Source organism: Rhinolophus sinicus, chromosome 17 (assembly GCF_057876585.1).
Source record: "Rhinolophus sinicus isolate RSI-liver-muscle chromosome 17, RSI-T2T, whole genome shotgun sequence".
NCBI classification, from domain to species: Eukaryota; Metazoa; Chordata; class Mammalia; order Chiroptera; family Rhinolophidae; genus Rhinolophus; species Rhinolophus sinicus.
In genome coordinates, this window is record NC_142517.1 from 173,489,541 (window position 1) to 173,517,260 (window position 27,720).

The 27,720-nt window shown below is 32.3% G+C and overlaps 1 protein-coding gene across 9 annotated transcripts in view; it reads left to right on the forward strand.

Annotated features, from left to right (window-relative positions):
* Positions 1 to 27,720, forward strand: part of GULP1 (GULP PTB domain containing engulfment adaptor 1) — a 223,736-nt gene that overhangs the window by 174,652 nt on the left and 21,364 nt on the right. For 5 of the 9 annotated variants that reach the window (XM_019740768.3, XM_019740766.3, XM_019740764.3 and 2 more), the window contains 6 exons: positions 1,333 to 1,404; positions 7,372 to 7,470; positions 14,057 to 14,194; positions 22,710 to 22,826; positions 23,023 to 23,103; positions 23,502 to 23,594. In XM_019740768.3, the coding sequence (XP_019596327.1) occupies positions 1,333 to 1,404; positions 7,372 to 7,470; positions 14,057 to 14,194; positions 22,710 to 22,826; positions 23,023 to 23,103; positions 23,502 to 23,594 (600 nt within the window). The remainder of the gene's footprint in view (positions 1 to 1,332; positions 1,405 to 7,371; positions 7,471 to 14,056; positions 14,195 to 22,709; positions 22,827 to 23,022; positions 23,104 to 23,501; positions 23,595 to 27,720) is intronic. The other 4 variants (XM_074339091.2, XM_074339101.2, XM_019740769.3 and 1 more) reach the window with 2 other exon arrangements.

Below are 27,720 nucleotides of genomic sequence, written 5' to 3' on the forward strand. Positions count from 1 at the left end.
ACCATGTAGGATGTTATAAGAAGTAGAATTTCCTAGCCTTACCTTTAAAGATACTGGTTTATTTGACCGAGGAGTCTGCATTATTATATTTTAACCTGCTCCCTGGGTAAATTCTCATACAGGTAATACAGAGAGCCCATTTTGAAAATCAAGATTCTAATTAGTTTTTTTTTTTTTTTTTTTTTCAAAAAATGAAGGAAGGAATGAAAGGTGAAATAAAAGGATATCATGCGTGACATTACTATTTTGTTCCCTTTCATTCTTTGAAAAAGATTGTGTTTAATCATTTTATGTAAAGTATACACAAACACACACACACAGACACACACACACATAACCCCCCCTACACACACACACACCACCACCATGTATATAAGAAGTGATAAATTCGTGACTCACTTTGGTGGTATAATTAGTAGTATGTGACAGAAAAGTCTTTGAGAAACTATATACACTTCATTTAATTATTTGCTATTCATGCAGAAATATTTTATAGAATAAAATACCTATATTTCAATTCTAATTGGTCTTGAACATTTTGTGATATTGGATTCCTGTGTTGGAGGTATTATGTCTCTTCATAATAGAGATTTTATTACAATGTGTTATTACAAAATTTTGTTCTTTTTCTTTTTCTTTTTTTTGGCTAAGTCAGGTTTTAACCAAAAACCTTCAGGGATATTTGAATACTTAGTAAAATTGTAGCTCATGTATGTTTTATTGTTTAATGTGGTTTAGCTTATAGCTTTGATGGATGGTGTATATTGGGTATTAAAAAAGTATTTTAAAATTTTGTATTTTAAAATTTTAAATGCAGTATAAATGTCATAATTGGAAAACAAAGATAAATGTTCATTTGAAATAATAAACTGTACTAAACCATATGAATATCTTAAAATATACTATTGACATTTAAATTAAGGAATGAAAAACATTTATGTGCTTTGAATTTACAGGTAACATTAAAACATTTTTTTAATATGTTTTAAATATTAAATTTTGAGGTCAACTTTATTCCTTTGGGCCCAATGAAATTACTTTTTTTCTTCCCAGTCAAATAAAGTTTTCTTCCCAGTAAAAATCTGCAAGTAAATTATTTAAGAAGATGTGTTTTTTAAAAATCATTGAATAATAAGAATTGTATGTGATTAAATAATATGGGCATTTTTATATCATTAAAAATAATGTAAATTAATAACTCTTCTATTTAATTAAGATTTAGATTTCCATTACTTTTGCATCATTTTATTATCTGAGGTTATATTTCAGAATGATTTCCTTATATATGATGTAATAAAGCCTACATTGTGTCTCACAAATGACCATTTTCAGTTTCTTGGCAGTACGGAAGTGGAGCAGCCCAAAGGAACAGAAGTTGTCAGAGATGCTGTAAGGAAACTAAAGGTAGGGAAATACCTACAAATAAATGTCTAGTGTATTGATCCTGCCTTAAGTTATCGGAAGACCGATGGAGATCAAGGCATGAATAACTTTATGGTAGATATGACTTCACTCTGTTAAAAATGGACTATTAAATAAATATCAGCAGATCAAAGAAATATTTACTATTAAGTGTGTATAGTTAATTAATTATTTTCCGGAGTGTGGCACACTCTTCTTATTTTTCTAAGGTGTAATTTCTCATACTCAACAACAACAACAAAATGTAACAGCCATGTTTCATAAGTTTTGGCTTTCAGTATCTTGCCTTTACTTTGTTGGGACAATGTGGGCTCACGCCCTAACTCAAAAACTGAAAATAGCCTAATGACTATATCTAATAGTTAGAATGTCATATGTACCAGTTAAGCAGTTGAAAGCATGGAGTTTAGAGTTTATTCCAAAACAGAATGTGCAGTGACACTGTATGTTAAAGATATCCTAATGAACAAATCAAATAAGCCCTGGCCATGTCCATGAGCAGACATGGGGAACTGGTGAGATGAAGAGCATAAAAGGACATTTAATAAGCAACTCCACATACTCATAATTAGCAAGTATCCTAAGAAAATTTTACGTAAGATATCACACATCTTAGCATGCATTCTTTTTCGTGAGATTTTAAGATTTTAAAAACTCCTTCAACAGAATTCTCATCTTTTTTTTAAATTGAGATGTAATTAACATATAACATTACATTAGTTTCAGGTACACACAATAATTAGGTATTTGTATATATTGTGAAATGAGAACTACAATAAGTGTAGTTAATATCCATCACCAAAGAGTTACAATTTTTTTTCTTGTGATAAAAACTTCTAAGATCTATTCTCTTAGCAATTTTCAAATACACAATACAGTATTATTAACTATAGTTGGTCATTATGTTGTATATTACATCTCCAGGACTTATTTATTTTATACCTAAAAGTTTGTACCTTTTTATCATCTTTACCCATTTTGTTAACCTTCCACCCCCTGCCTCTGGCAACCACTAATCTGCTGTCTTTATCTATGAGTTAATTTTTATTTTATTTTTTAAGATTGTACGTATCAGTGAGACCATATAGTATTTGTCTTTCTCTGTCAGACTTATTTCATTTACCATAATGCCCTTAAGGTCCATCCTAGTCTCAAATGGCAAGATTTCCTTTTTTATGGCTGAATTAACATTCCATTATATATATCTTTATTCATCCATCAGTGGACACTTAGGTTGCTTCCATCAGAAGTCTCTTCTTTATCTTATTAAGATCATCTAACATACCACTACAGCAGGTCCTCGACTAAAGTTATTTCATTCAGTGTTGTTTTGTCATAATGTTGATGAAATGCTGTAGGAACTTAACTCTTATTTATTTCAATTAACCTGTGGCAAAATTGGTTTCATTATAAATTGTTTCACTGTAGTTCCAAGAACCTATTGATGATACGGGTAATATTTTATCCATTCATTTTATATGTAAATATTTTGCTTAATGTTTTAAATAAATATGTTATAAGGTCCCAAGATGATATCACTTCCATTTGAAACAAAGTGGACTAGCCAACCATTTCTTTCCACTACTTATTAGGTAATGATTCAGACTTGCCCTTCTTTGGCCAATACTTTTAAGCACTAATGAAGAATTTAAAAGGTCTCACAGTTTATGGACAACATTTAGAATAAGATCCTATTTAAGTGTTCGAAATGTTTCACACTCTGGGCATGAGTCCAACCTCACTACAATCAGAATGTTTTATAAAAGAATAATGATATTTACACTTCATGTTTCTTTATACTTAGGAGGTGCTTAATTCAGTCAACCCAAATTCCAAACCAAAAGGACTCAATTACATAATGGCTAGATAAAATATAGAGAGATATGAAATGAAATGCTTTAGAAATAATGGCTACTTTTTTATAGATTTTCGTGGGCCTTTATATCCACTTCCTATGTAGTTTCATGTTTGGAAATGTACTATTCAGAAAGGAACGTGATTTCCAATAAGATAAGAACTACGTGGTGTAATTTAAAAATGCATATTCAATTGATAGTAGCTTTATCTTTCTAGTATCTTTCAGAATAAATTTGTATTTAATAAGTAATCTTTGCTGATTGCAAAAATTTTGTAGAACAGGAAAGTATATCTGAGGGTAATTCATGAACTAATGAAAATGAATAAAACAGTACTTTTTACCTATTTTTAATTTATTTGTGTGTGTGTGTGTGTGTGCGTCAGAGGCTACAACTCAAAGTATATAAGAGTATTTACATAGTATTTACATTTTTAAACAATAATTTAGACCTTGGTTCCTCTTTAATTCTGCTGTCATGTATTATAGAAATGACCAGAAGATGGTGCTATGGCTCCACTAAAAGAAAACAAATTTGCTCATTAACTCTACTTTGAGTACACATCCCCCGTGTTTGTTTTTCTTAAACATATGTATTCCGACTGCTTTTTCACCCACTATAGTTTAGCATTTTATTTCCTTTGCTGCATATGGTAATATTTTATTTATATCTACTAAATTTTCCAAAAGTTTGCAATATTACTATATTGGCTTCTGACATTAAAGAAAAATTTGCAATTTAGGATTAATACAATGTGATGGAAAACTTAAAAGATTTTCAATAATTAGTTTTTCATGCTTCTTTGTTTAATTTAACTAATAAAATGGTTAGAGCTCGATTTAATTGCAAACATACATACATAGCTGATTTTCCTGTAGGATTATTTGAAATACTTTAAAATAAATTAACAATTAAATATAAGAACCACCAAGAGGAGTAATAGCTCAGAATATTTGGCTAAATAATAAATTTATTAATTTTCTTGCCTTATGTATATTTCATTAATAATATAGTTACATTTCATTTTTTTAAAAGTCCTCTGAAAAATAAATACAAATTATACGATGATGACATTGAAACTTAGTAGTGCTCCTTTAAGTTTTCTTTAGCTGTTCTAGATATCAGTGACATATATTTAACAAAGCACTTTATGTATTTCAAGTAATACTTCATCCTTCCATCATTTTATGGTGATAAAGTCTTGTTTTTGTTTGTTTGTTGTATCCAGATTATCCTCCAGATGCTTATGTTTTACTCCCCTTTGAATATTTTTTATTAATCATTATATGCAAGTTTTAATGATAGATCACTATCTAGGTGACCAAGCAATGAATCCAGTTAATGGAAAGAAATTTGCCAAAAAGCTCTTTAAGTATTAACATTCAAGTAAATAGGGAGAGAAAAGACTACTCATGTAAGTAAGAACCATGAGCATGTCTTCAACATGTAAGTTCTAACATGTGTTTTGGAACACAGTTAAGAGGTCTATAAGTAGGAAAAAGAGACTTAGAGGGAACGTGCAAATTATAGAATACAGTACATCATAAATTTCAGAAAAAATGGATTGAATGAGACTATTATACTCTATTTAAAATACAGATTGAGCAAATATAACCTTAAGCATTTTAGCCATAAGTATCTTGCAACATCTGTGTAACAGTCAAGGCCAATAACCAGTATAAACCTTGATATATATGAAAATAGGACTGGGAGATTTATTTTTTTTAATGCAGAAAATATGTTGCGCAAAAGAAGAATTATTTAGTGCTGGGTAGCTGCAAAACTAGGTTCTAAGTCTGCTGCAGACCCATTTTATGACCAATGTATCAGCTTGGATAACCTGTGAATCTTCTTGGAACACAATTACTTCATCTTGACATGAAGCAGAGAAAAAGGCTTCAAAGCCTTAGATCAGATATTTTATCTGTATTTCTTTTTATCTCCTCTCTTGTTTCCCCTACTTTTCCTCCCCTATTTGTTTTTCCTACCTCGAGCCCCTCTTCCCTTCCTTCTTCCATTCTTGTTTCCCTTTTTCCTGGCAGAAAAGAAATATCTCAATAGATAAGTATAATATTAGTGATTTGTGGTAGACTTTTTAGAAACTAAAAGAGGTCACAGGAGTGGTCGTGTCCAGATGTGGAAAAGGCATCAAGAGCCACTGCTCATTGTCTGTTTCTGGAAATGACAGCCCCGAGGAAGCCAGCTTGGAATGCTTCTGCAGCCCAGTATGGGAATGGCTTTGTTTAGATTAATTCACATAGATGGATTTTGTAAGCCTTTATGTGTGAACATCCCAAATTATTTTAATTATGCCAATGCAGGAAGGAGATTATGAAGGGAAAGGAAACAAAATTAATACACTTTCTTTGAGAGAGAGCTGGGATAAGTTTTAACTATTTCACAAGTTTCTTAAACACACACACACAAAAATCTGGCACAAATTAGTTCAATCCATGTGCAAAATGCTGGATACAAAAAAGAAAAAAAAGAAAGCTGACTACATTTATAGAATAGACTGACAGCAAACTGAAAAATTATACCACCCAAAATTAAATAAAATGAATGGTATCCCCCCACCCCCAGGATATCAAGGCAGACACTTCAAGGCATTTGTATATGCATTCATTAAATTATTCTCCATGGCAGTGCAAGGCCATGAAGAGAGAAATAGGCCTTTAACTACGCTCTGCTCCAGGATTGAACTATACCATGTGTATTCACATCTGCCCTAAATTAGTGAAAAATGAACAATGCAAATAAATATGACACACAAAAGAGAACTGAAACCCTACCCTGCCTTATGTTGAACCTATTTTGAATCACATTAGGATGATCCATATGCTGAAAAGATGTTACATTAAGAAATAATGTTTTGAAGCCCTAAAAGAGGAATAAGAAATCCTGTTCTTTTCAATAGTTTTTTTCCCTCCCTTTTTTTCATTTCTTAAAAAGAAAGGTGAAGGAGGAAGGACAGAAGGAAAGTAGGGAGAGAGTAGGATTGCTAGACAAATCAGGACACTTAGTAAACTTTGAATTTCAGATAAATGAATTTCAGATAAACGATGACTAATTTTTTTAGTATAAATATGTCTGAAATATTACACGAGACATAGTAAATAGCATATGTGTGTGTATAATTTGTGTGTATACATATAGAGTATATATGTGTACTATAAAATAAATGTTTTAAAAATATATTCATTATTTAATCAAATTACCTGGGCTCCTGTAATTTTTTTCCAGCACCAGTTCTCACAGTGCTAGTAGCAGAGAGGCAGAAATTCCATCTGCTAAGTACATGACTATTCTGATTTTCTTTTTGATTTTATAACAGAACCTAACAAGTATTTACATATTAATTAATTCAAATTAATTCAATAAGAATTAATTCAATAAGAAGATACAATAAATACAACTTGAAAACATTAAAAAAAGTTAATGTTATCTGAAATTCACTAGTATTTGTAATTCTAGACTGAGTCTAGTTCTAAGTAATGTATTTTAACTTGAATAATTACATCACTTCTTAGCTTCAGTTTGAATATGGTAATGAGTCTCTTCATTCACTGATTTGAGTGGGTAGGATGGTATATCAAGCAAGGTAAGTACCGAGAAATGACAATGATGGCATATACAGCACTGGTAGACTGCAAGTTCTCTAACAGCATTAAAAACACAAAAGAACCAAAAGGGGAAATTGAACTTGGCTTATCGTCCCACAAAGAGTTTTCATTTTCTAAATTGGTATGAATACAATTATTTGAATACCATGAAAGAAGTACATTAAAATTGTTTTTTGAAAGTTATTGACAACCAGTACGATTTTAATGATAGTAGTGGTAGATTATTATGATTTCTAAATATTGTGAGGCTATGTGGGGTTCATAAAATACTTTCTAATAGGCAATGATTTAATGAAAGTTCAATACAAACTCTCTCTCTCTCTCTCTCTCTCTCTCTCTCTCTATATATATATATATATATATATATATATATACACACATATATATATATATATATATATATATATATATATATATTCATTCTCTATAGAAACACAATTATAGCTTTGTGAATAATTTTTCATTTGTAGTTTGCAAGACATATCAAGAAATCTGAAGGCCAGAAAATTCCTAAAGTTGAGTTGCAAATATCAATTTATGGAGTAAAAATTCTAGAACCTAAAACAAAGGTAAGACTTATTTTTGAATGTCAGAAGTACTTTAATCTTTAATTAATTGTAATTATACTTTTAAGAAATATGTAAAATTTGTTACCAGCTGGAGCTGTTTAGTTCTCATTTAATAACCATTTAAAATTATAGGATATTTAGGGGGAAAAAACAACTTTTGGGATTGCTTTCAGAGTGGTCTGTTCTTCAGCCTGTGTTTGTGATGTAATAATTTGCATTAAGTGCATTCAACAGTATTTAGTCTTATATTTAGGAAATTTTCTTCATGTGTTGTGGAAGAGATACATGAAGTGTGGTTCACTAAGTATGAAAGGAGACAAAAGCTGTGTATTGTTTCTTAAAATGTCCCGTATTGACTCTTATTGCTCGTAGACATATCAGGATGCATTATTTTACTGGGGGCTGCCATAATAAAATACCACAGATCTGATGTCTCAATGGAAATTTATTTTCTTGCTGTCCTGGAGGTTGTAGTTGGTTTCCTCTGAGGCTTCTTTCCTTGCTTTGCAGCCAGCTGCCTTCTTGTTGCTTCTTCCCATGGTCATCTGAGCATGCACACCTTTGGTGTCTCTTTGTGTGTCCAGTTTTCTTTTCTTATGAGGACACCAGTCAGATTAGCTAAGGAACCACCCTAATGACCTTATTTTAACTTAATCACTTCTTTCAAGTCTTATCTCCAAAGACAGTCACATTCTGAGGTACGGGGGCTTAAGGCTTTAACATATAAATTAGGAGGAAACACAGTTTAGCCCATGACACAGTACAGACTTAAGGTTCTTGTATTTAAGAGCCTTTTCCCCTACAAATCCAATGGAAAAAAATTTTTTAAATATAACTTATTTGGGCTTCACATTCATCAATATATACTTGTTATGGACTGAACTGTTTCCACCCAAAATTCCTATGTGGAAGCCCTAACCCCCAGTTTGACTGTATTTTGAGATAGGACCTTTAAGGTTAAAGTTAAATGAGGTCATACTGGGGGGGGTCTCAATCCATATAAGAGGTAGAGACTCTATAGATGCATGAGCCCAGTGGAAAGGTCATGTGTAGACACAGAGAGAAGGTGAGCATCTGCAAGCTGAGAGAGCCTTCAGTAGAAAACAAACCTACTGACATCTGGATCTTGGACTTCCAGCCTCCAGAACTATGAGAAAATTGATTTATGTTATTTAGGCCACCAAGTCTGTTGTATTTTGTTATGGCAACCCTAACAAACTAATAACAGTACTTTATTCACAGTGTTTCAGAATTCTTGTTTAGTAATTTTAATAAGACCATGAACATCACTTTGGAAAAATTGATTCACATTTATCCAATTATTTTACAAATATATATTGCCAATACTTTCCTCTAATACTGTACCATGCTTACTGACAAATTAATTCAATTTGAAAGGCCAAGGAAACCTGGACCTGTAAACAGATTATGAAAATATTTTTCACAGGCCTCCAATTTTTCCAGTACTTGCCATTAATACCTTCATCTATGTGCATATTGCTCCCTAATAATGTCTTGCTATTCAAAGTATGCTCTGTGGACCAGCATCTGGGAACTTGTTAGAAATGTAGAATCTCAGGCCCCATTCCAGACCTACTGAATTGGAGCCTGTAATTTAAGAAGAAACACAGTGATTCTTGTGCACACTGAAGATCGAGGGGTTCTGGTGTAGAGCACAGCCTGATGGCTGCATGCAGTAGCCCATATTTTCAAATTATAGTCCATGGAGTACTTGCATTAAAAATGCCATGAGCCATTTGCAAAAATAAGTCCTAAGGCCCTATCTTAGCATACAGAATCAGAATCTCTGTGGAAATTTTGCATTTTTAATGTTTGAGGATCACTGGACTATGGCATGTATGCCCCCACAGTTATTATTCAATTCTCAAATTAAAGAACACTGGTATTCTTTCAGACTTTCAAACCATAAATTTAAGACCTCCCACAACTATGCTGTCTAATTTATTTCTGTTATCCACACTCAATATTAAATAACAAAGAGTTGGAAACTTTATTTTGGTTATAGCTATCCCCAAATAACTACTGCTGAGGTGGCTGAAAGAAGACAAAGAAATAGTGAAAGAGTAGTGGAAGGTCTATTGAAGTATACACACACACGCACACACACACACACACACACACACACACACACACACACACACACACACACACAAAGGGTGCCAAAAAAATTACACACATTTTAAGAAAAGAAAAACCTAGATTAAAATAATACTCAATATATACCGATAACAAAAGATGAATACTCAATATATACCGACATCAAAAGATGCACAAATGTGAAAAGAAGTCACATTTGACTTCCACAATTACAGGAGGTGGTCAAAATGGTTACCATCAGCGTAATTTTGATACAGTTTTTTCCTTTCTTAAAATGTGCCTACATTTTTTTGGCACCGTGTATATATATATGTGTGTGTGTGTGTGTGTGTGTGTGCGCGTGTATTTTACTGGGAAACAAGGCAGTTAAAAGTAAGAAGTGAGGCATTATCTACTGACCAGGTGGGCTGGCTGAGATGAATTCATTAGACAAAGGGTAGTAACAAAAGAACAATAGGTTGAGGAAACAGTAAGTTACAGAGTGACAGTGCAACCGAAAGTATAGCAACCAAAGAGTAGTCTTATATGCAATTAAAAAGAAAAATCATCCTAGTCCTGCATTTCCTTTTTAAAATTAAATGGATAGTGGCAAATGTCCAGCAAGAACAGGTCATTTGTAAGGCACGTTTACATTTTCTTCTAAACCAGATAGATCCTGTAACTGTTTTGGAGTGTGTGTGTATATAATTAATTATTAAGTCAATTTCTTACATGAATGTTTAGGATATGTCAAAGCACACCTTGAAATATGTGGGACTAATACCCCTTTTTATGTATTATTTACAATGTGTTGTTCTTTTTGATTTGATCATACCCATAATACACCTAAACTATAAAAATTTCACTGATACCATAATCTATGCATTATAATCTACTAAACCATTCTGCTATGATGGAACATTTATAATGCTTCAAATTTTTCATTAATTAAAACAATGTTTAAGTATTTAGAAAATGCAAATATGATGAGATGCGATATATAGAGAGAACTTCTAATTGACTGTTTAATAATGGCATATCCTTAGAAGAGCACGAAATATAAAGACTTAAAGATATTACAAGATCACTAACATTATTGTCATGTGTGTGAATTTATTTCTTTTATAAACACTTCCTTTACTGGTAATTTTAATCTCAAATATGTTTTAGTAATATACACATAATGCAAAGAATGATGGTAAATAGAGACAGAGATAGATCATGTGAAAGCAAGTGTACCACAATTTTGCCAGCTCATTATTCTAGAGTCCCCCATAGTAAGTCTTACATAATAATCAGTTTCCATTGACAACTGTCAGCTATATCATTCTGTTTTCTAAACTCTTACCATCAAATTTCCATGCCTCCTTCAACCTAAACCCCATTTATAAAACATCAACAAGGTGGAATTCAACTCAATACAATCAGCCAATTGACTTGTAATCATCATTTTTTGCCTTTGCCTTACCGAAATCAATAACACCAATGCTCTTCTTTCCTGTCACAAAGTTTTAATTTCCTATACTTAATAGCTAATTTTCAAGAGGCCCAAGTGAATCCCCACAAAAGTAAGTGTAAGATTTCCAAGCTTTTAATGGGAAAGAAACATCTCTAATTTTATGCCTACCAAACTTGAAGAATGATCTTGAATATTAATATCTTTGAAATGTCTTACATGAGGTGTGATCAAACAATACAGTAAATGTTTAAATTAAAATATATATATTATAGTAAAAGACACATTGCCATCAATCCCCCTCAAGATACTCCCCCTCGCTTCGAACATACTTATCTCATTGTTCTTGCCACTTTCTGAAGCAGTTATGGAAGTTCTCTTTTGTGGCTGCCTTGATGTCCTGAATCATTTTGATTTGGGGGAAGAATCAAAAGTCACACAGTGCAAGATCCAGTGAATAAGGTGAATGAGGACACACCATAGTGTTTTTGTTTGACAGAAATTGCTGTATTCCAGAAGTGATGTGTGACACAGAGTGTTGTCAAGATGGGGGATGATTTATGGCACACTTTAAAACACACCTTCTCTTAACCGTAGCTCACACCTGACTGACTGAACCGAACAAGTTGAAATTTGTCACACACTGTTACTAAGGTTCCATGTAATGCTTCCCGTATTGAAGATCCCTGCCTTTCTGTTGAATGGCACTCAGAGGCATTTACCGTATTTTGTGATCACAATGGTAAGGCTCCATGTCACACATCCTTTCTAGTATGGCAGTTTCTTTCAAATAAAAACATGGTGTGTTCTCATCCACCTTATTCACCGGATCTGGCACAGTGCGACTTCTGGGTTTTCCCCAAAGTCAAAATGACCATGGAAGGTAAACATTTTGAATTGATTCAGGACATTGAAGCAGCCATGACAGCACAACTAAAGGTATTCATGACAGAGGACTTCTAGAACTGCTTCAGAAAGTGGCAAGAATAATGGGATAAGTGTGTCCGAAGTGAGGGGAGTATTTTGAGGGGGATTAATGACAATGTGTCTTTTACTGTGATAAAATTTTTAATGTGAATATTCACTGTATTTTTTATCATACCTTGTAAATTCAATTATATTCCATGTAAACATAGAGCAACTGACCCTTTACCCATATATTATATGGATACACACAGAGTATCTTACTCTGTGCACATATATGGAATGTAATATCTTTTGAATCCCTAAAAATGTAGTTACCTAAAAGGTGTATTTTTCAGTTCTTCTGAGCATCAGTGCTTCTAGGAGACTATAGATGCCAATTGTTGGAGTCCATCCAAGCCTTTCAGATTCAGAATCTGCAGAACAAGTCTTATCATCTGTTATTAAAAAACAAAACAAACAAACTCCCAAAGTGATTCTGATACAGTATGTTCATATATATGCATTTAGGAACCACTGAGGAGACATGAGTGAAACAGAAAAATGTCTGTCATTCATTTTATTTTGGGTATAAATTGTAATTTAGTGGGAAAAAATTTAAAATGATGTTCCTAAAATAAATTTTTTACAGTAAAATATGTATGAGGCAGGATTTAAAAATTCATTGTTAACCTAACATGGACTTGATAAAAAATAAACTATTTTTCTATCTCATTTGTATGGATGAAAATGGAAGTAAAAGCAACATCAATAGGCTCCAATATCTTTCGTTCTGTGTCCTTTTCCTTTCTGCTTTTCTCACTTGTCCCCCAAATGAAGATCATGCAGTGTTAGAAAGAGGTGTTATAGGTGAACCTGGGATTTACTTATTTTTTGTTCCAATTCCTATACAATGTCACCAGTGTTAAAGCATAATTGTTTTCTTACAGTGCTTTATTGTGTTCCTGAGTCTCTTTAGACTGTCTCACCAAAAATGTGTACTACATTTAAAATTCATAAAGATTTATCACTACAACAAAATCTCACACAAATAATAAAATTACAAGTTTCAGCTCCCTAGTCTTCTTTTGTGGGAAGATACCTCTGTTAATCTAAACAAAAATGAAGATGATTCCTGGCTTTCATAACCAAAGGCTTTCTGTGATCATACTGATAGGGGATTGAATGAGGGACTATATGGTTTCACCACCAGCTATGTGAATGGTGTATTTTCATGTAGCATAATTTCTTCTATAAATGGAAAAAAAATGAATCATTTTTTATATTGTCTAATAATGATATTTCCTTTTTATGTGTCATTAACATGATCGTACAATTAACAAACTGGTGTAGACCTGCTATCGGTATTTGGGAGCTACAGTGCAACTGAAAGCTATTGTTTGACTGACTGTATTAACATGAAAACAAAAAATATGTCAATGAGAAGAAACTGGTGGATCAGACAAAGTATAATAGAAGGATAGTATCAGATAGATGCGGTCATTGTCCAACTCAGGGCTAACCAAAAGAAAGGGAAGATGCCCTCATCAAAAGCCTTAGTTGACCCTTCTTTTTAGCATGGTTCCTCCCTCCTGTTGAAATGGATGAATCAGACTATCTAGGAATGGCAAAAAAACATTGCAATCATACAATATGCTGCCTCATTTTAATTTTCATGCTTGCATCCAAGCAACCCTTTGATGACTTACAATTTGGTTTGTATGCAGAGAAAGAATGCAGTGCCATAGACAAATTCTCTTAACATTTATATATTTGAAAATTCCACTTTATATACTCATTTTCAGTCTGATGAACAGTAATGTGAATTGGAGTGATAGATCAAATCTCAGCAAGCTCAGAAAGCCCATGAACCTCTGATCCTTTTGAATTTTGCTTGTGTTTTTCTAAGTACCATTGAAATGACTATTTTAGTTTAATCCTGAGTCAGGAGGTCCATCTCCATTACGTATTTGTTTAAGTTTGGGGTGTATGTAATTATAAAACTAAAGTTTGAAAGATGATTGTTTCACTTTTAAAATCTTAAGTTATATGTTATTAACACAAGCTGGTATTTCAGAAAATGGGGAAAAAAATCTCTTCAACTATGTTTATTTCCACATGTGTTCACAGGAAGTCCAACACAATTGCCAGCTTCATAGAATATCATTTTGTGCGGATGATAAAACTGACAAGAGGATATTCACTTTCATATGCAAAGATTCTGAATCAAATAAACATTTGTGCTATGTATTTGACAGCGAAAAGTGTGTAAGTATGCCAGATGTTTTAGGGTGGTTTGTTCTGTTTTACAAGCCAGGAATTGTCTTGTTTCCTGCATTAGTAAAGTATTTGGAAATGAATAAGGTCTGCAAATATTTAACTACACTAATAGATTCATCCTGTCATGAGACTATGCTTCAGGATTTCATCCTTAACTAAATTCTCATGTTCAGGGGCACAAGCTTGCATGCAAATTTCTTTTCTTAGAACGTCATGCCTGCTTATGTTATGCATTTATTTCTCTATAACCATTTAATTTATCTGCAATTTTAATCTTAAATATATTTAGTAATATGTACGTAATGCAAAGAGTAATGGTAAGCAGAGTATTTTTTTTTTTCCTGGAGTGTAATGAATCTGATGAAAATAGATATTTTAAACTCCAGGAAATAAAATCTCCTTATGACTCCTTAAAAAATCTCCAATGCTTTGAAAATATGTTTTTTGTTTTAAATTTTCATTATTCATTCAGAAAACTTACTATAATGAAAGATTATAGAATTGTTTGTGTATGTATGTGCCTGCATATGTGCTAGCTTGTGAATGCAATCTAAAGTTCTTAGCAATAAGAGCAATCAAGAAATTCCAAAGTTAAGTTCTGCAACAGTTCTTTTAATCTTCTGGTATCTTAAGGAAAACCCTGTGTCTTGATTATAAGCGTAAGTTAGGGCTAATCATAACCTAGTCTGAGGTCCTTTTATAAAACAAGATGTGAATTCTAAGCACACATCACAGCCATTGGTGGTTTTATTGCAGGAAGAACATCTAACCTCAACAACATTCTTGGCTTAGAGAGGAAAAAGAACTTAATTAGTTTATTTGCTCATTTTTTCATGCTGTCAAAAATATCAGAGGACGAATATTATTATCACCGTTATGTAGTTTATTTCTCTGGATTCTGTATGTTAGCTTTTTTTATTTGTCCATATAACCCCTACATCAGGTGGACAATAAATGCTCAATAAATTTTTCCTTAAAAAAAAACATCATTTGGAAAAATTGACAAAAAGTAGAATGAGTTATCATCTGTATCTTTTAAACTATCGTGCTCTAAAAAGGCAAACTAATGTGCTAAGCTACAGGGCATCAAAATATTTTTTTGAAAATTTGATGAGCATTATGGAACAGCCATCAGAAAAATATGCTTACTTATATAAGAAATACTTTGTGCACAATTAGGCATTTTATATGAAGTTCAAGTTGTTTTTGAAATTTATCCTATTGAATGAATGCATTATATTTAATGTTCCAAGTGCTTCATAACCATGATTATTTGCAGAAATTTTTCTTCATGTGATTGAGAAGATCAAAGTAGATGTATTCTATGTGTAACATATAATAATCCTTCACCACTTAAACAAAGCAGTAAACTTAGTTGTTCTCCTTTCTTGCTTTACACGGAAATAAAATTCCTTGAGGTCCTTTGAAATATTCATAATGAGAGATTATTATAAATATTAGTATTCTTATAGTTTTGTGTCAAATATTTTATCTTTCTTTATTTGAGCCCCATACAAATTTGTCACATGATTATTTAAAACATAAGCTTGCCAGAATCCCTGTGTAGTTATATTGTTTTTTCCTTGATCATAATTGTTTGTAATTAATTTCCTGAATTCCAATTCCTTGACCCATTATTCTCTTTGGATATAGCATGTTAGCATGTTAGCATTTTTCTTTTTTTTTTTTCTTGAAGGTTGAAAATAATTTCTTGAAGTCTGCAACAGTGCGAAGTCTACAACCATTAGTGGGAATAATATTCCTAAGGAGGGGCTTTTAAAATAAAGCTCTTTGATTCCTACTTCAAAAAATAAGTTTATATTGATTGGGGCTAGAGCTCAGGAAATCTGCATTTAGCTTCTTTACCAAATGATTCTACTGCAGGTAGATGGAAATCTGGGCTTTGAAAAGCTAGGGTCCAAGATATCTCTCAACTACAAGTGGGCATCACTTTTATGGTTAAACAGGACATGTTTCCTCAGAGTTTCATAATATTACCTTCACCTCAAAGTTTTATTTCTTCTAATTGTAATAATTTATTTATACTATTTATAAAATTGATTTGATATATAATAGCATTTTTGATATGCCTTCTCTAATTTTCATTTTAACTAATCTTAGAGTATTATTATACAACAGAAAAACAAATTATGGCTCAATTGGCACAACTCTTTCCTCTTATTTTAAGAAAACAAGACCAGAGAAGTTGAGTGACTTCCCCAAAGTTACAAAGCTAGGTAGTAACAGAATTGGGATTAAAATTTAAGACATTAGATTGCCATTTTAGCATTTGTCCAATCACGTTCTATTATTCTCATGTTCTATTACTAACTGTGACCTGTCCCAGAGTCCATCTGCTCTTATTGAAGCTTTGTCTTATCTACTCATTTTATCTTTTCCGTACTTCTGCAAAATTGTTCAGAGTTTGAAACATAGATAAAACTTATCCTACTATGCCACAGGCTGGAATTCACTACTTTATTAACAGTATCATGTTGTGTTAATGAGTCTCTCTCCTTCCATGATGACCGTGAAAGGATATGGGGAGCTAGAGTACTCAGCTCTGCCAAGCAGTTATGAAGACAGGCCAAGTGAGGAAACTGAATCTGTATCTCCAGCAGGCAGTAATGAGGCAGTGCTCTCCCATTCCCATTCTCCTACTGGAATTGTGTCAGAGTGAGCCACCCAAAACACAAAGTTTAAATAAGTTTTAGAGTCTCATATGATATCTAAAATATCCAAGATTCAATTAAAAATCAATCATCCTATCAAAAAACAGGGTGATCTTAAACTAAATAAAAAAGATTACCAACAGATCCCAACCTTGAAATGAGGTATTAGAATTACCAGAAAAAGATTTTAGAAGATCCATTTTAAAAATAATAAAAAACTTATATGCACACTTGAAACATTTTATTTTCCAGAAAGTCTTATCAAAGTAATAAAAAATAAAGCTAAGAAATGGAAGTTATAAAGAAAACCCATGTACTAAAACAGACCACATCCTGGATTATAAAATAAATTTCAGAAAACTGAAATGACAAAGAAAGGACAACAAAGAAATCAATCTAAAAATCAATAACGTGTTAATAACAGAAGTGTCTTCAAAAGCTTGGAAATGAAATGTCATACTTGATTTTGTAAATGTAAACATTCCGTATGTCAAAGAGGAATTTGGAAAGGAAAATTTTTAAGATGCGGTGAACTACATATAAATGATATAGAACATAACATTTTTGTGATACAGATATTTATAACAGCAAAGTTAATAAATTAGAAAGAAGGAAACTCTCATATGAATAATCTAAGCTCCCACCTCAGGTACCTAGAAAACAAAATATTAAAATAAACTCAAAGTAAGAAGAAGGAAGAAAATAAGAAAGCTTTTAAAAAATTAAAAACAAAAACAATAGAGGAGATCAATGAAACAAAGAGCTGGTTCTTTGAAAGATCATAAAAGTAACAAAAATTTTAATACAATTGGCAAAGAAGAAAAAAAAAAGGACAGAAGTTACCAATGTCAGGAATGAAATAGATTTTATTGCAGACGCTCCAGACAGCGAAAGAATAACATGATGCCAAAAACTACATACACATAAATTTGACAACACAGATGAATTGAATCAACTTTTCAAAAAATAAAAGCTATATTAAATCACCCAGTATTAAATATATAATTTGAATAGCCCATAATTATAAAGGACATTGAATATATAATTTAAGACTTATAGAAAGAGAAATCTCCAGGTCTAGATGATTTCACCGGAGGAGTCTATAAAATGCTTAAAGAAGAACTAACAACCTATTTCAACCTATTTTAAAAATAGAAGAGATGAGAGCACTCCCCAATTAATTTTATGAAATTGGTATTTCCCTAATAGCTAAACTGGACATAGTTCAAAAAAAGAAAAATGAAAACTACACACCAAGCTGTATACCTTTGGAAAATATATACAATGATTCCTAACAAATTATTAGCAAATATATTCAGCAAAATAGAAAAAGAATTATATACCAAGATGAAGTGAGGTTTGCTCATGACATGCAAGTCTTGTTCAACTTTCAAATATCCAACAATGTAATCAACCATGTTAACAAGCTAAAGAAGAAAAATCATATCATATAATGAAAGCTTTATTTTTTTAAAAAATCAACACCCATTCTTGCTTAAACACTGTCAGAAAAAAATAAGAATATAAAAAAGTCTTTAATTTGATAAAGAGCATTTAAAATTAAAACTATAGATAACATTTTACTCAATGGTGAAAAGCTGAATGCTTTCTTCCTAATATTCAGAAGAAGGCCAGGATTTCTACTCCACCCACTCTTATTGAACATAGTCCTAGAATGTCTAGCCATTGCAATAAGACAAGGAAAAAAAATAAGAAGCATTCAGACTGGTAAGAAAGAGATAAAACTGACCTTTTTTGCAAATACATGATTATCTATGTAGAAAATCCAAATGAGTTTAAAAGAAACAAACAAACAAAAAAACCTGGATCTAATAAGTAAGTTTAGCAAGGTAGCAGAATACATAATAAGCATACAAAAATCAATTATATTGCTATATACTAGTAATGAATATATGGATACAGAAATGTACAATTACTTTTAAAAAAAATACATAGGTGTAACTCTAACCTAAGATGTGAAACTTGTACAGGACTTGTATGTTGAAAACTACAAATCACTGATGGAAGAAATAAAAAGAGATGAAATAAGTGGAGAAACATACCATATTCATGGATTGGAAGACTCAATCTAGTACATATATGTCAGTTCTCTCCAAATTAATGTACAGGTTAAGACAGTTCCTGTCAAAATCATAGGAAGATTTTTTTTTTTTGGTAGTTACAGATAAGATTATTCAAAAATCTACATGGAAAGGCAAATGAACTAGGATTGATAAAAACAGTTTTGAAGAAGATCAGTAAAGTGAAAAAAATCACTTTCCCCTATTCAAGGTTTATTATACACTTATAATAACCAAAACTGTAGTTTTTGTAAAAGGATAAATTTATTAATGGAACAGTGGAGAATACAGAAATCGACTCACACAAAATTACCTCACTGATTTTTGACAAAGGTGCAAAAGCAATACAATAGATGCAACATGTAAAAAGATGGACTTTTCAACATATGGTGCTGGTGAACTTGGACTTCCATGGATAAGTAAAATACACCTTGACTTAAACCTCACACCTTTTATAAAAATTAACTGAAAATGCATCATATACTTAAATGTAAAATGTACAACTATAAAATATTTAGAAAAGAAAAACATGGAGAATCTGCTGGATGTAGAGCTAGGCAGAGTTCTTAGACTTGACACCTAAAGCAGGATCTGTAAATGGAAAAAGTGACAAATTTAACTTCATCAAAAATAAGTGATTTTTTTCTATGAAAGGTCTTATGAAGGGAATAAGAAGACTAAGAGTGGGAGAAAATGTTTGCAAACTTATATCAGACAAACTTATATCACTAGTATCTACAGTATGTAAAGAACTCTCAGAACTCAACAACATAAAAACAATTTATTAAATTGGAAAATGGGCAAAAGATATGAAGGAGCATTTAATTAAAAAGGATAGTCAGATGACAAATAAGCACATAAAAAGATGTTAACATTGGTATCCATTAGGGAAATGCAAATTAAAATGAAAATGAGATATCAGAAAGTCTACAATAAAAAATAGTGATGATACCAAATGCTGGTGAAAATGTGGAAAAATGGATCACTTGTACATAGCTGGTGGGGATATAAAATGGTACAACCACTCAGAAAAACATTTAGCAGTTTTATAAAAAACTAAACGTGCAACTATCTTATGACCTATTTGGGCATTTATCCCAGAGAAATCAAAACTCATGTTCACACAAAAACCTGTACACAAATGTATATAGAAGCTTATTCATAATAGCCCCAAACTACAAAACTCTAGATAATAGGTGATTAGTTAAACAAACATCAGTGCATTAAAACCGTGGAATACTTACTACTCAGCAGTAAAAAGGAATGAACTATTAATACATACAACAACTTTGATGATTCTCCAGATATGGACTAAAGAAAATGAATCCCAAAAGCTTATATACTGTATGATTCCATTTGTATAACATCTTGAAATGAGAAAATTATAGACATGGAGAAAAGATTAGTTGTTTCTAGGGTTTAAGGAAAGGATAAGGTAGACAAAAAGAAGCTGTCGCTATAAAACAGCAAGATGAAGATTCTTGGGCTGATTTCCAATTCTGTATCTTGACTATATTAATATCAATATTAATTGCTTGTGATTTATACTATAGTTTTATAATATGTTATCATTGGGGGAAAGTGAATAAAGAGTAAACAGGATATCTCTGTATCATTTCTTACAACTCTATATAAATCTAAAATTATCTCATAGTTAAAAGATTACTTAAAAAAAATAACCTGGAAAAGAAATTATGGCCTATTTAGACCAACCTTTTCATCATATTTAAAATAAATTCAGGCCAGAGAGAATTAGTACCTTTCCCTGAGTCACAAAGCTAGGTAGCAATAGAATTGGAACTACGGTCCAAGACCCTAGATTCCCGTTTTCACACTATTTTATCATGTTACATTACTTGCATGACTGTGACCTCTCCAGAATCCCTCTTCTCTTACTGGTGCATTTATTCTATTCATTTCTTGTATTACATATAGTTAGTACTTATGTGACTTTCTAAGAGCTTGTTTGAAATTTAGATGACAGCCTATCCTAGTATGCTACACAACTGTAACTCACTTTCTTAGTATCATCATGTTGTATTATTAAGATTTGATATTTCCACAATTTCCACAATCATCTCCTCAAGTTTAGAAAATAAAATTGGACTATGGATGTATATTGTGATGTTAATTGATTTGGTTTCTTTATCATAAGGCCAATATAGTCACTCTCAACTGTGTAGTCATCATTTTGATACTTTATTTTTCACAATTTTGTTTCCAAATGTTAATGCATATATTTTATTCACTGGATATTGCATTTGATAACATTTAAATAGAGCCCAATAAGTGGATGAAACCCTCACGCCACCGACAGGTTTTTTGTCTTTTTTTTTTTTTAATTATGTGAAATGAAATTTAAACTAAGACAAAGCTAAAACTTCTGTCTTGTTAACTCATTGTAAAGAAGGGTTCACGTATCAAAAGAATCATACATTAGTATTACCAGAAGGAATCATTGCATTCAGTGTTTTTGCCAGATCTATTTATTTGTAAACTATTTATTATACATTCTTGTTATATTTCATGTTTGCTATGTAATAATTTTTTGAAATAAAGTATTTTTTAATTTAAAAATATTCTTGCTCTTTATGTTATATAACACGATCAGGGGTTAAAAATCAATCCTCTTAGCTTAGTCATCCAGGAAACAAGGCAAATATAATAAGGGACATTCAAATTAAAAGGACATTTCTTTTTTCTACTTTTTCATGAGATGGATAGTTTTCATATATAATTTAGGCATATATTTTGTATTTTTTAGTTAACTGAGGTAAACACCAGATTTTTTTTTTTTATGGCTAAAGGACTTCCTTAAACAGTGAACTACAAAAATGACAATATCTTAATTAAATCTTTATTAATAAAGCATATTTTCAATTTCAATTGCTTGCAGCACAGCAGAAAGTTTTAGGGTAGATTAGTGAAAACAAGGCACTTTCAAGAATTAATGTTACTAGCAGTTTTTATGTCATCTGAAGGTCTTAGAATTGAATATGACATATTCGATGTCATTCAATTAATGATGCATTCAATTAATACCTTTACCAAACTTCTTTATAATTTAATAAAGTAAATCTTTAATGTTTACAGTATGTAAGACACTGTGATAGCAGTTGAGATATGAATGGAGAAGGAATGAGGGGGTAGACTTAGGATATTTGTGCCAGTTGATAGTTGAAAGTTAAGAGACTGTAAATCATTTACTAGTTCAAATTCAGATTACAGATTTATTTCGTTCAATTGTACTGTTTTACAAAAATGCTGTTTACTATCACTTAAAAGTGGGAGCTTTTTATATAACGATTCATATATCTGACCTCATCTCGCATATTTAGAACCTGAAAAATCTGGGTTGGAATTGCTCATTTCCATAACCAACAATGAATAGGAACAGAGCAGAAGTTCCTCCATTGAGGGCATACCTCAAGTTTTCCACAGCACCACCCAGACCGCCTCATTCAAGTTACCTGCCAGGTTTAACACTCCCTCCTCACTCGGAAGAGGAAATAAGTAGCAAAGCAATGAGAGAAACTGTAGTTGGCACTACACATTCATTTAATAGGCACTAAATATTTGAGGAACTGGATAACAAACTAGGAAAAAAAATGCTGTGTTAAAAGAGATGAGAAGTGGGACAGAAGTCTTGCTTCCAATTTCAACAGCTATTCATTCAATTGCCAAAGCACAACCAACAGTCTGACACATTATTATTAAAATGCAAATCATCTTTGTTTTATTTTCACAAAGGCTGAAGAGATTACTTTAACAATCGGCCAAGCATTTGACCTGGCATACAGGAAATTTCTAGAATCTGGAGGAAAAGATGTTGAAACAAGAAAACAGATTGCAGGGTTACAGAAAAGAGTGAGTAAACTAAGCTTGTTGTTTCATATTTATGTGATGTAAGTACAGGGAAACTTGCATATCATCAAACAAATTTAGAAGGACTGCCATTAAATTTCCCCCACACTGATTGGAACTGCTTTCACTGTGTTCCTATAATTTTTCATTCCTGATCCCCTGCACAGTTTTTAACCATTTTATATTGAATTCCCACAAGAACTTAGTGTTCTCATGTGACTTTGCTTCACTTCCTGATGCTTCTCATGGGGATCAGAGCAGCAGAAGCAGCAGATGCTGGGTAAGTGGTTTCCCATGCAGATCAGATTCCTTTGTAATTAAATTACACCCTTTCTCCATTCTCTTCAAAATCATCATAAGCAAGTTTCACTGTCTTGCGGTTACACTCCAGGATATGGGTGCAGATTGCACAGTGCAACAAGAAAACACAGAGATGAAGTATTAGGAACATCAATTTTGCACACATGTAAAAACATATTTCAAATTTAATAACATGTCTTTCCAGAGACCTAGAATTCTCTATTTCCCAAGCTTTATCAAATAGTTTTCTCCCCTGTGCACAAAAGGACATATTAAAATTTTAAATGATATGAACTCCTATTCATTAATGTACCATTTATAATAGTATTTTCCAAGAATAACTTTTTGAAAATTATTCAATAATCATTTGCTTTTTAGATTCAAGACTTAGAAACAGAAAACATGGACCTTAAAAACAAAGTACAAGATTTGGAAAACCAGTTAAGAATAACCCAGGTATCAACATCTCCAGTAAGTATATAGAATATGTGCATGATTTCCTTAGAAACAAGATGCAATGTTGATAAAACATATCTGGATCATTAGCTCTGTGATATTTCTAATAAGTGCTCTGGGGTCAATCATTTAAAAGTAAACATAGATTTTTAAAAAAGACAAAACTAATCGTGGATAGAGATGAAAATGAGACAGGTTACTTAGCATTTTGTTAGATAGACAGGGAGGTTCCTGGTGGAATAAACAAAGGCAGCCATACCCTGAAACTCCAGGTTTCAAAATGACTCATTCACTCCAAGACAAAAATGTATTGCGCTCTGAAGTTAATAAGTTATCTTGTAAATCCCTTTAGGCTGGACAAACAGAGCAAATCTGATAGAATCCTTTAGAAGGTGCCAGCTCCCTTCCCCACGCATACAAGAAAAAGTATAAAATAAGAGCCTTTTGCTTTAGCCAGGGGGCATCCCAATTTCAGGTACCCCCTCTCACAAGAGAGCTGTACTTCTGCTTTAATAAAAATCTTTGCTTCTCGACCTCTCCTTCCGAGTCCACATTCTCATTCTTCGGGTATGTGAGACCAAGATCTCTGGGCACCAGACACCAGGATCCTATATCATTTGGGGGACCAGATCCCTATATCATTTGGGGGCTCATCAGAATCCCTCTATCAAAAGGTGCTAAACAAGGTACTTAAAAAATTTAAATTACCTAGGTAGCTCAGATCCCAGTTGTTTTTCCATGTTGCTCTTTTCAATTGTGTTTTCTTGAATAATTCAGCCCTCAATTTGGTCTTTTTCTCTTTGTGACATATTATTTGTTTCATTCCTATTGATTGCTATTTACTGAGGTTAGATTTAATGACCTAAGCCCATCTACCCTTGGAGTATTGAAATTCATTTTAAAAGTGGAAATGTTAACAAGACCAAATGGTTTCTTATATTGCATAGCAAGGGTTCTCAACAGACACTAAAATGAGCAGTAACCTCTGTAGATAACACTTAAGTATTTATAGTTAATTTATTTGCTATGGGTTTATCATACATAGATTTGAAATCCTTTTTCCGATACCATGTATGATACCATTAATTTGTGATTTTGGCTAAGTGAATTTTTTGGAGGGGGACAGAATTAAAAACAGTATTTTTCCTAGGCAAAATATGTTTAGTAGATTTTTTTTATATCATCTGTCTCATGTGGTCCACTAAAGTTTGCATTTTATTTTGTATTTTAAAAATATTTAGTATTTAACTTGTGGCATGATACTATAAGCTGAAACACAGTTATGGCATTTGCAAACGTTCTAAAAGAATTTTTATTGCAAAGTTTTATTTGCAAGTCCATTTTGGTTCAATCTCTAGGCTAACTCAATAAAATTTTTTAGTGTGTGGGTACGCGCATGTGTGCACATGTCTATCTATCTATCTATCTATCTATCTATCTATCTATCTATCTATCTATCTATCTATCTACAGATAGATACACATGCTTGTGCATGCACGTGAGCATGTGTGAGGTCGGACAATTAAGTTCGGTAACTCATCCTAGAAAAAGTGCTACGTACCTCATTGCTGAATATCACTATGGTCACCTTTGAAGTACTCCCTTTGGGAAGCTATGCACCGACGCCAGCACGTAGTCCACTGTTCAAAGCAATTTTGGAACTCTTTTTCTGTAATGGCCCTCAGAGCTGTTGTCATATTACCTTTGATGTCCTGAACATCATCTAAATGTCTTCTTTTCAATACTTCCTTTATCTTTGGAGAAAGAAAGAAGTCATTGGGGGCCAGATCAGCTGAGTAAGGAGGGTGTTCCAATACAGTTATTTGTTTACTGGCTAAAAACTCCGTCACAGACACTGCCATGTGAGCTGGTTCATTGTCGTGATGAAAGCCATGAATTGTCAACGAAAAGTTCAGGTTGTTTTCATCTTTTTCATGCAGCCTTTTCAGCACTTCCAAATAGTAAACTTGGTTAATTTTTTGTCCAGTTGGTACAAATTCATAATGAATAATCCCTCTGATATAAAAAAATGTTAGCAACACTGTTGCAACAAGTTTGCGAACTTAATTGTCACAACTTGTGTGAGTGTGTGTGTGTGTGTGTGTGTAGATGTATAAACACAGAGGGTGCCAAAAAAATATATACACATTTTAAGAAAGGAAAAATAAACTGTATTAAAACTGTAATACAATGAATGACCCTAGTATTCATTTCATTAACACCACCTTTTGAGCGAATATCATACTACACTGTAATTGCTACCGTAATTTAATTTAACTTTGAAAAGTATACATAGGTAACATCTCTTAAAATGTATACAAGTGGACACTTTAGCCAACGTTGCTCAAACTGTAGTTTACCATAGTCAGAAGTGTCTGGATGCTGATGGTAATCACTTTGAGCACCTCTTGTAATTGCAGAAGTCAAATGTGACTTGTATTCATCTTTTGTTATTGGTATATATTGAGTATTACCATTTTAATAGTTTTTTCCTTTCTTAAGATGTGTATACATTTTTTTGTCACCGTATATATTTATGGCCATCTAGTACTAGAGTATTTCACCAGATCAACACCATGAAGAATTCTATAAAAGTTACATTTAGGGTTTCGAATTTGGTATGCCCTGGAAATGGGTCAAAAAACTTTCTTTTCTCTACACTCACACTTTCCCATCTTCTACACTGAAGCAGTGGGTATTTCCATTGTTCGGTACAAAGTTTGTGATAGTAGAGCCGATGTATTCAAGAAAAGAAAGGACAGGGGTGAGGTGACTTTGTTCCCATGTACCTTCGTTATGCACAACAAGGTGTTGGAACATCCTCTTCAAGTGCTGGCTTAATATAATATTCCTTCCTACTTTTTTTTTTCTCTCTCTTCACTACCATTATTATTTGCTTCTTATCAAGATTATGTTTTTTTGTTTTCTGCCTTTCCACTCCAAAGGGGCACAGCATCAGCTCAAACTCCTTTAAACTTTGGTCCCCCAAAATAGAGCCACACCCTTTAGGTCTTGTTGAAAATCATTATAAACCATCCTGTGAAACAAACTAGGGATATAAAGATGACTGAAGGGGAAGTTACTTTTTCAAGCAGTCTTAATCAGGTAGTTGCTCATGGAATTCATTGCATATAAAAAGTAGCTTTACTTCAGTCTTTATGTTTACAAAGGAGTAAAATAAGTTTTATCATGATTTTGGTTGCAAACGCATAGCTTTTTCATTGTGTAGCCTCTGTCTCTAGAAGGAGAACTAAGGTTATCAAATTCAGGGGCATGATAGATTTCGGAGGAGCAGAGAGGTTTGGGGCATGTTGATAAAATGGCACACCCCTCCCTCTTTTATCTCCTGAAAGCAGACACTGTCCTGGAGAAGCACTACAAAAACTGGGGAGAAGATGGGTCAGGTTGGGGGTTACACATGTACCTTTGTTAATGTTGCATGGCTAGTCTACCAAGTCAGCTTCAGAAATGACAAGGGGCAGAAGGAATGAAGACATTATACTTGTCAGTGTCTTTGAGCATGAAAGTCGGTATGTAAATGAACACAGACTGTGAGTATATTCATTTATTCAACAATTCTCATTGGTAGAGTCAGTTATATAAAAAAACAATAAAATTACTCAAACAGCCAGTTATTTAAATGATTATAATTATTATAGGCATTGGGTTCATCTCAATAGAATGCTTCAAAGACTATAACTAAAAGATTGAATTAAAATAAATTATTTTCTCTAAATCACTCTCTTGCAGTTAATACACGTGTGTAGAAAATTCATGGTATCATTGATCGTTATGTAAATAACTCAACTTATAAATTTGCAATCTACTTATATTCTGTTGTGACAGTAGTATCTTTCTCTGTATTTTTTTTCTTTTTTAACTTAAAAAAAAATTATTTGTCTCATAACTTTTCAGCTCCTAATGTCATTACATGATTTTTGAAATTGCTGATAGACTGGAGGATGTACATCTTTATTAAGATAAAAAAATAGAAATTATTTGATTCTTAAAAGAAAATGAACTCAACATTTTTAAATTGCTAAAAGATATCTGATTAACTCAAATGGCTTTGAAAGTATTGTTATAAGTATTTATTAACATGTTTTTAAAATTTTTGTGAAGAGAATATCACCAAATATTT